This window comes from Mesoplodon bidens (assembly GCF_964165515.1).
Source record: "Mesoplodon bidens genome assembly, chromosome: 5".
Lineage (NCBI taxonomy): Eukaryota > Metazoa > Chordata > Mammalia > Artiodactyla > Ziphiidae > Mesoplodon > Mesoplodon bidens.
The window spans coordinates 39544073-39554949 of NC_138161.1; the positions used below are offsets into that span (position 1 = coordinate 39544073).

Here is a 10877-nt window from a genome sequence, read left to right on the forward strand (position 1 = left end):
TTCTGAATGAAATAATTCATGGTTGATTGACATGGAGAGACTGCTCACTGTTATTTGGGTTTTGCATACCCAGAGAGAAGGAAGAATGTCTTACTGGTTGAAGAAACAGCACCAGCAGGGAGGTCATTTAGCATGGAGGGACATTGAATTCCTCTTCATGACAGAAGAAAAGAGAATACAATTATGTGAAAAGATAAAACGCTAGAAAAAATTACCTCAAACAAACTCGTGTTCTCAAAATAGGAATCATCTGACACATCTTTCAAACTGATTTTCATGATTATTTTTAAAGCTTTTCAAAAATTAATCCCAAAAGTTGCTTAGGCAAGCTGTTCCAGAGTTTATCAATCTTTTTATTAGTAATAACTATGATTTTTAAGTCAACACTTTATATGCATTGAATAAAATAAGCCATTTGTTATACAGATACTAGCATAGATTACTCAATAAATTATTCTCTCATTTAATTCTCACCCATCGTCAGACTCCCACAAGATTCATTTGATTCCATCTCATGTTATGCAAATCTTCTGCTATTCATATCCCCCATCTTTCAAATATTCAGACACTTAGAATGCTTCACCATTGTTACTACATAGAGTAAAAGTCCTAAAGGAGTCCTTTTAAAAATTGAAAAAAGAAAACCTATATCTTTCTACATAGACGTTTATACTTTCCAACTTATTTTCCCTCATATACCGAACATTTAGATAGTGCTTACATTACAGTGTCAGACATTCTTCTAAGACCTTTATGTATGGTAGCACATTTAGTCTTTGACAAACCTGGAAAATAAGAAGTATTCACATTCTAAGGACGAGAGGGTTAAGGAACTTTCCCAAAGTCAACCTGATAGTAGTAAGTTGTTTAAGGTTTAGTATAAACAATTTGTAAGTCCAGGATTTTGTAAGCAATTTCTTCTACTTGAAAAACTTTCACTGACTTCCCTGCTTCATTCTACCACTTTCCTTCTATTTATGTACAACATAATACAACATAGTTTCACCCCAATACTGATTTCATCTAATGTTCATGACATCATTCACTGCATCTTAACCACTGTGAAACACTGGTGTGTGTGCAGAGAGAGGGCAAGTGTTTGCAATGTAACTCACTGCAGCAGCTATACAACACAAAACTTAATTGCAGATAACTCATGTAAAGGAATTCATCTGTGCAGTCTTGGGTGTTCTGTTTATATGCAGGCCATTGGCTGGGGATAAGTATGTATTATCCATACTTCCCCAAATCTATTTTCCATTGCCTTAAATTTTCACATAATTCAAGTGAGATAATATATGAAAAAGATCATACTCTAGTTTCTGTATGTCAGTTCAGGCTGTAACAAAATACCTTAGACCAAGTTACTTAAATAACAAAAATTTAGTTTTCACAGTTCTGGAGTCTGGAAGACCAAGATCAGGGTGTCAGCATGGTCAGATTCTGGTAAAAGCTCTCTTCCTGGTTTGCTGACAGCTGCCTTCAGACTGTGCCCTCAAAATGGCAGATAGAGAGATTGAGAGAGAGAGAGAGAAGCTAGCTCTCTGGTATCTTTTCTTATAAGGGCACTAATCTCATTGTGAAGGCCCCCACCATCATGACCTCATTTAAACCTAGTTTTCTTCCAAAGACCCCATCTCCAAATACCATCACATTTGGGGTTAGAGCTTCAACATATGAATTTTGAGGGTGACAAAATTCAGTCCAGAGCAGTTTCTTACTGCTTTTCTTTTTCTTTTTAAAAAAGAAAATCCTATTTCTGAAGTCTTAAATATCATATATTAGTACATTCCCAGCAAAGAGATAGGAAATTAACTAGAATTGCTAAATATCACTTGATTGTGATGCAGAATAACTTTTAGGAAAACTAAACTTGAAAAACTATCTATGCTCTCTAAAGGTGATAATCCCAGTTTTACACTTATTTTTGTGAGTTTAATTTCATAATTTTTGAAACATTGCTACACTGAAATTTCTCCACGAGTTTTAAATAACTTCTAAAATATATCTACGTATTAATATAAATTCCAAAATGAATGCAGAATATCAATATAAGTGGCTTTATTGTTTAAGTGTCTGTTATCATACACTCCAGTATTATATTTTGTTTAAATTTATTCTACTCTGCTCTTGATTATTTGTCTTGACATTCCATGACTCTGATGGTTGTTACTAGGGAACTACACTTGGTGTCTTTTGCATAAGAAGCACTTGCTTCTCTTCAGTAATTCATCTTTTTCTATTCATTCCAGCTTTTCCAACTCTTCTATATTTCAATATTAAAATTAATTCTACTCCTGAACTCTGCTATTTAAATTGTTTTGTAGATAGTTTTTATTAGATTTTATTAAAAAAAAATTTAAAAATTTCTTAACCTCACAAATAGGTGAATTAACACGTTTATTATAGTGCATGTCCTTAGAGATTTATCATTTTTAAAAATTATAATTAATAACCCAAATTTGGCTTTGAAAACATATGTATTTTAATATTTAAGGTCCATCATTTTCTTTTAAAAATGGTCTCAGAAACTAATTTAAAAATATTTACATAAAATGATTTTCATTCCAGTTCTTACCAAACTCTTTTTTTTTTTTTTTTTTTTTTGCGGTACACAGGCCTCTCACCGTTGGGGCCTCTCCCATTGCGGAGCACAGGCTCCAGACGCACAGGCCCAGCAGCCATGGCTCACGGGCCCAGCCACTCCGCAGCATGCAGGATCCTCCCAGACTGGGGCACGAACCCGTGTCCCCTGCATCGGCAGGGAGACTCTCAACCACTGTGCCACCAGGGAAGCCCCCAAACATTTTATTAAAATGAGGAATCATATATAATAAAATACTTATTGTAAAATAATTTTAAACTTGGATTAAAAACTGTGCAGTGTTTTTGATTTCTCCCTGCTTTGACCCTAGAAAGTTAGATATTCTTTCTTTAGAGTTTTCACTTTTCATTTATGGGGACAAAACATGATAGACTAGACACTTGATAGTAGAAATCCCCAGTGATGATTTCAGAGATAGAATTATATAATTTAGTACTTCTCCATGTTAAGATTTTTAAATAGAACTATACTTTAAGGTTATTTTCTACTCTTCGAAATATCAGAAATTAATAATCCTAAATATTTTTATGTAACATGATTTTCTCTTCAGAGTCCTTTATTGAAAGTCCAGTAACCCTAACTGAAAGATGTTATGCTCAGAAAGCCTTTTTGTTTGTTTGTTTCTTTGTTTTTTCTTGGCTGCACTGCACGGTTTGTGGGATCTTAGTTCCCCAACCAGGGATTGAATCCTGCAGTGGAAGTGTGGAGTCCTAACCACTGGACTGCCAGGGAATTCCCCCTCAGAAAGCTTTAATTCCACAATATTCATGATTTATGCATTGTCAAGTAGAAAAGAATTCTAATATATTGCCAAATCTATCGGAATTTACTCACTCCCATGTTAACAGGCTAACTCCAGCAAATCTTAAGGTAATGCCTGATGATGAATAATGGGCTTTAAAGACACATGATGTATTTATCTGAGTGATAATGCAGACTCAGCCATATGTAAAGAAACTTCGGAAGGCTGAACTTCCTTTTTTTTTTTTTTTTTAGCTTCTTTTTTTTTAACATCTTTATTGGAGTATAATTGCTTTACAATGATGTGTTAGTTTCTGCTTTATAACAAAGTGAATAAGCTATACATATACATATATCCCCATATCTCTTCCCTCTTGCGTCTCCCTCCTTCCCACCCTCCCTATCCCACCCCTCTAGGTGGTCACAAAGCACTGAGCTGATCTCCCTGTGCTATGCGGCTGCTTCCCACTAGCTCTCGGTTTTACATTTGGTAGTGTATATATGTCCATGCCACTCTCTCACTTTGTCCCAGCTTACCCTTCCCCCTCCCTGTGAAAAACAAATACCATATGCTAATAAATATGGAATGCACTTCATCTTTTTATTGCTATGACAGTAGGAAAGGGATGAGAGAAAGGGTGTATGAGTGATTCCCACTGGGACTTAGCCACTTAAATTATGTATAATATTATCTCTTCATTGTTCAAGTGATCCTTATCTGATCCTCAATCTCAGTCACTTGTTTTAGATGTTAAGAATAGAAATTAATTAAGGACAGATTTTAGTTCTAAAAGTTATGGGGGAAACTAAAATGCATAACCAAAAATATTAGTTTAAAAAAATACATTTACAAGTAGACATGCAAAGGAGCATCTTCTATAACCATATTATCTTTGAAATCTTAAAAATCCTTGTACTATATGTTGTCTTATTTTTTTTGATGAGATGAAGCCTAAAGGTTTAAATCTTTCCTTTATAAATTATGAAAGTATATGCAGAACATTCATGACTAGGGTCAAATAAATATAAATGTTAAGGATTGCTTTCTCTGAAAGTAGTATTTATATATATAAATGCATTTGAAACCAGTAAAAATATATTCAATAATGAACATGATACATTTAATTTATCTAAAACAAATTCTAACAGATCAATTTGTCTTTGTATAAATTGTACAAAAAAGGGGGATGGACTGCATATTATCTGAGACTCTACTATGAAAGTGAAGATTTTAGGCAAAGTATACAAAATCAATGAAATCTTTCACCAAGAGTGATCTACATCTCAAGTGTCTTTCTCCAATCCATCCACTATGTACAGATATCCTATGATTCATATATCAGTTACAAAAATAGTTTCTGTAGCTGCATTGGTCTGCAGCATTACAACTGAGCAGGAATGAACACCAGCCTCAGAAAAGAGAATCTGTCTCCAAAACATCTCAACATTAAGAACGAAAATAAGAAAAGAAAATGTAAGGATGTATAAATATAATTTTAAAATTCAATTTGCATCCAATGAAAAAAATTGCAATAAAAGAAGAGAAATAATATATGCTCACCAAGAAAAACCATTTTTTCAGACATTTAAATGGAATTATTATACTAAAAGGAAAATATTATCAAACTATCACTTTTTATTGTCAATCATATAAAACTGTTTAGAATATCTACTAAGTAAGAACAGAGTGGGATTAAACAGAGAGTGTAGTTAAACCAAAGTTACAATCAGTAACAAAACCCTTTAGGAAGAAATAAAAAGGAAAATCTATGATAGAAAATCAAATCATCTAAATGGATGATAAACTTGGGAAATATAACTAAAACAAAATATAATTTAGTAAAATGATTATAAAAATAGGAAAGAAAGAATGACATATATGCAACATGAAATATGGAGTTGCTACCAGTGCATAATTGGATTTTTCAAGAAAGAAAATGGAAAGAACAGTTGTTAATCAAAAGTAGAGTAGAAAAAAAGAATTCTTAAGCCAAAAAACAAACAAACAATCTGAATTTAATCAAAAAGTAGGTTTGCAAATGAAGTCAAATTCTGACTAGAGACAAACTACAAAATACATTCAGCTAAAATATCAAAATATAGTGGAGGAAAACAACAAATATTCTGATAGCAATCATGCATAAAATGCAGCCATTTAGAAAATTGAATGATTTCAGATTTATCTTGGAGTAGAAGGAGGCAAAACAAATGCAAATGATTTCAGATTTATTTGATAGGAAAGGGAGGCAAAACAAATTGTCAAAACACTGACAAATTGTCTTGTCTTATTATTAATTCAAAAAGATAAAAACCCGGAATTCTTTAGCCAGTTGAGTGTTTATTCACAATAAAATAATACTCAGATATTAAAGGTTCAAGGATGTTGTTATCATGAAATTTTCTTTTGACAAGATGTGTGCTTCATACAATCAAGGGGTGATGGCACGAATATCTTTACTATCTAATTTTAGATAAGGAGAAGCTGTAAAAGGAACTCTAGATATTGAGATGAGTAAAGAGACCAAACAGTGTCAAAAGGAGGATGGTGGCTAGTCCATTTAAATTTTTGATGCATTTCTGAGATCATCAGAATCAGGACAAAATTGTCATTATTATTCACAAAGCACTAACTAGAGCAGTAGAAAAAAGAAAATATAAAACTAAGGAAGTTTGACAGTCAGGAAATAAAAATGAAAAATATGATCTTGACAAGTACTAGATATAATGCTTTATAAAACAGAGTGAAAAATATGAATGGAATAAAGAAAAAGGAGTCACAGTTTAATGAAAAAGTAAAAATATTTTAAAGTATTAAAATGTTTCAAAATATTAAATATTAAAAATATTATTTTAATGGGAAATAGCATTAATGAAAATATGTAGGTCCTATATCAGAAAACTACACAATTTACTAAAAGACACTAAAGATTTAAATAATTGAAGTGTTATACCATTATCCTGGAAAATGCACTATATAAAAGAAAGCTATCTGTAAATTACTACAATTCCAATAAGCAATCTGTTGTATTTTTGTTTCTTGCAAAAATATTCTGAACCTGATCTAAGACTTCTCTGCCAATGCAGTAAAATGATCTTTAAAACTAAAATATTAGCCTAGGATTGCATATATAGACCCCTCACATGGAATAGACTAAAATATGCAGAAGCGCATAAAATGGGTGGACATTTAATTTATGGTAAGTGACAAAAATATTGATGAAAGAATCTATGTGGGAGACAATGGTCTGTCATGTAAGAATTAGTCATATTTTATGCTTTAGCCTCAAATCATAGACCAAAATACATTCTCGATAGATTAAAATAAAATAATAAAAGTGTTAGATGACAACAGAAATCTATATGTGTATAATCTTATGATGGCAAAAGCATTTCAAATCAGGATCCACAAGTCAGACATCATAACACAAAACTTTGATAGATTTGATTACATAAAATAGTAAGACTTATCTGTGGCTGAAAAAGACCAGAAATGAAGGATATATAAAAAGAAATTGCTAAAAATGTTCATCTTTTTATGGAGAGAGCTGTTAAAGCAGAAATTTTGAATGGAAAAATGGTCAGGCTGCATAAATAGGCATTCCAAAATTAATGCATTAATATGGGAAATAGTATTTAGACACATTTATGTTAACATAATTTACTAACACAAAATATTTAACACTTTTCAATGTTAGATTGACAGTTTTTCTTTTAATTATAGTATCTGCTGGTAATACTATATGGGAACTCAGGTGCAGCTGGTGGAGGATGAATTTGTACAGTGCAATATAATTTGGCAATGTTTATCAAAAGTATTTTTTAAATGTTTGTATCCTCTGACCCAGCAATACTACTTCTCAGAATTTACCTTCAGGAAATGACAGGTACAGATGTACAAGCAAGAGTGATTTTTCAGCTCCCCAAAAGAGTGCTCAGTTCTGAGAGATAATCAGCAAATAAAATGGATATAATTTATGACTATCTGTATTTGGGAACTTGAGCAGGAGGTGGAATTTGAAACTGATTCTAAATTATCTAAGCTAGGAATAGGAATAGGGAATTCAGAGGCATGGCAGATTTATTTTTTGCTCCTTTTTTTTTTTTTGAGATTTACAGCCAATGCCAGAAATTAAGGGAAAGATAAGAAATATATAATAGAAAGCTAAATTAACAATAGCTGCTGTAACAGATTTACTTTTTTTAATGCTCAGTGTTTTGAAAATAAAGCTCTTTTTTTTTCCCCCTCAAGCAATTTGGTGATGCATATATTCTTAGTTTGGCAATAATTTTCTTCCAGGCGGAGAGTCAGTGACCCATGGCCTGACCTATTCTTGTGGTTCTCTTATTTTCAACTTGCAACTCTTGAGACCACTCGGGAAGGTTACATGTGGGAGGCATTTATTGGCTGGGCTTTCTTTCAGTTGTCTAGAACACAAATCACATGGTTAACATTCAACTGCCAGTGAAGCTGGTAAATGTCTAGCTCTGTTCACTGAAAGAACAGGGAACAAATTTGTTATTAGCTAGAAATCTCTGCCCCAATATAGTCTTCTGATCACCAAATATTTTTACATCTTTTTCTCCCATCAACCATTGCTAAACCCTGTCCAAAGAGATAATCTCAAGTCTCATCAAGCCACTGTATCCAAGACCAAGACCAAGATCCTCAAATATGCACAGTTCTTTTCATCACCTCTGGATATGTTAGTCCAGGGACAAATGAACCAAAACACAAGTTTCAATGCTCTTCTCCATCCCATACACAAAACACAATGATAGAACAGATTCAGGAAAAGCACTCCTTTAAATAAAGGCTCTCTTTTGGAAATAGAGGAAAAATGGGAAACACTTGAGTAGGCACTGATCCATAATAATTATGAAAATATGCCAGAGTGTCATGAAAAGTTCCCTCTGCCTTGGCAATAGTTATAGTTCTGTGAAGAAACTAGATTCTCTTCTGTTCATTCTTTTTTGCTTCCTACAATTCTACCTTACAGGAAGTTCAACCTTGTCAGTCATACTCTGTGGCCACATCAGAAGTGAGTGTTTGGTAATATGCCCTCTATGGGGACGACACAGCTTTTATAGGCCACTCCTTGCTTTCACCAAGTTTGGGAGGCCAGAGGTTGTTTGGTGTTTCAATTGTCATACTTTTCTTTCTTTTTCTTTTCTTTTCTAACTAGGTATATGCTTCTTTGGCACAATAGCTCCATTAAAAACACAGTAGACTCCTAATCTATTTGTCAGATTCTTGTGCCTGTAACCACACTTTAACACTTTCTGAAAGTGGAATTGCCAGGCCTAATTTATTTCTTTACTTTCTCTCTCTACATCTCTCTTGTAGGCTATAAGCAACTCCAATGAAGTTATGTACGTTTCCTATGATATAATTTCATTTTTTAAATGGTATAGTTGTATTTGTCACATTAAAAATACACACACACATATTTTCAGGTGGAGAAGAGGAGAAAGAAAAGGCATGTAACTATACAAAATCATATATGTGTATTTGTTTATCCTGTTTCTCCCTTAAAATGTAAACTCAGTGGCAACAGTAATTTATATGTCAAATGTTATATTCTCCAACATTTTGTATATTATAGGCACATAATACATATTTGTTGACTAGATGATTGGTGTAATACACATTAATAAAATTTTATTTTAATGTACTAGTTTGCAACATAACTCATTCTAATGCAGATATGTACTCTGTGTCTAAATAACACACTAACTAGGACAATATTTTTCTCTATTTCCTAGATCCCAATGCTCTGGCTGGCCAAACTGGCCCTGATCATGCTCTTATAGGAGGGATTGTGGCTGTAGTTGTATTTGTCACTCTGTGTTCTATATTTTTGCTTGGACGGTATCTGGCAAGACATAAAGGTAGGTTATATTTAATAAAGCATTCTTACATTTGGCAAAAAAAAAATTCTAAAGACTAGCTTCATCATGAAATATTATGTGAGTGTGTGCGTGTGTGTGTGTGTGTGTGTGTGTGCAACAGAGAGAGAGAGAGAGAGAGAGAGAGAGAGAGAGATGGGGGTGAAAGAGAGAGATCTAACTACTAAGTTATTTCAGATAATTCTTGATTATTTTACTCAAAGTTAAAGCTGGATTGGCTATCAAAATAATACTTAGCCAGTAGCCAAAAGTCACAAAGTAAATCATTGGCTCAGAAAAAAAAAAAAAAAAAATGGAAGTTTATAATTTATCTCTAGGACTGAAATTCAACTCTAACATTAACCATTTGGTAATGTTTCTATTTGTAAGCTTATGGACACACATGTGACCATATTAGTGAGGAAAATATGTGATTTTTCACAATGGGCTAGGTAGCAAACTATTGACATAATCTACTTTTAAATGGAGTTACCAAAATAAATGGTGACACGTTTGATGTGATCATTATCAACATCTTAACAAAGGGCCCTGATTGCTACAGCTGTATGGATCACATGGTCTGAAGCCATCATTAAAGAAATCAAAGTACTCATTACCCATTCCAGTTTGGCTGTTGCCTCTAGTTAACCTGCCCACAGCTTCATCTACAACATATACTAGAATACTGAAAGAAAGTGTGAAACTTTAGAAGGGTGAGTTGTGTGGTTTCTTACAACTCAGAATATGTTTCAACATATAAGAAATCTGGCATAAGTTTCTTCCTAAATGAATGTAGCTTTAATACTGGCTATTTTACCAGTCTGGCAGAACTAACATATTTTTCTTCCAATACCCACAGGAACATATTTAACAAATGAAGCTAAAGGAGCTGAAGATGCACCAGATGCTGACACAGCCATTATCAATGCTGAGGGCAGCCAAGTCAATGCTGAAGAGAAAAAAGAATATTTCATTTAAGATGCAGGCCAAGATTCTGAATTTTACTTACCACGCTGGCTGCTGGAGAAAACTGGCTCTCATCTTTCAGAATTCATTTCTATCATCTTCTGCTACCTTTATTAACTTCCATACCGTACTGCTATCAGTAGCCAGTGTATACCAACAATCAGCTGTCGAAAGCATCATTCTTTAATTACTGTACCATCCATAATGCAGGACATTTCTTACTGCCTAAATTCCACACCATTCCTCTTTTAACATACAGTGCTTGAATATACAGCCTTAACAATGTTAATCATTTCCTTGGATCATGATATTGAATTGTTTTTATACATTGAAAAAAAAATGTATGCAGAGGTTTTTTTCCCCTCATTTTTTGTCCGCTTTAAAATCAAAGACCTTGTCAGTTTACCACTGGACAGCTTTCACGAGTAACAAGATTAGGTAAAGACCTAATGTGCTTAAGTTCAATCAGATGTTAGAGGTTTATGATGTTTTCTACATGTCTATATTCAAAGACATGTTTTGGAAGCATATTCCCTTAAAAGACAAAAACTGAAAAAGACTACTGTAGTATAGATTCTGGAATGTTTGAGATTGTACTGGTAAAGCTGTATCAATTCACTATTTAAAAATTTAGTATTTGATACAGGAGCCATGTATATGGATTGCAGTCAGGATATGC

The 10877-nt window shown here is 33.2% G+C and overlaps 1 protein-coding gene across 7 annotated transcripts in view; it reads left to right on the forward strand.

The window, feature by feature from the left end:
- CADM2 (cell adhesion molecule 2) overlaps positions 1-10210 on the forward strand; it is a gene marked incomplete at both ends in the record, with an annotated part of 1085551 nt that extends 1075341 nt beyond the window's left edge. For all 7 annotated transcript variants that reach the window (XM_081235460.1, XM_081235462.1, XM_081235464.1 and 4 more), the window contains 2 exons: positions 9110-9235; positions 10092-10210. In XM_081235460.1, the coding sequence (XP_081091586.1) occupies positions 9110-9235; positions 10092-10210 (245 nt within the window). The remainder of the gene's footprint in view (positions 1-9109; positions 9236-10091) is intronic.
- Between the last annotated feature and the right edge of the window lie 667 nt (positions 10211-10877).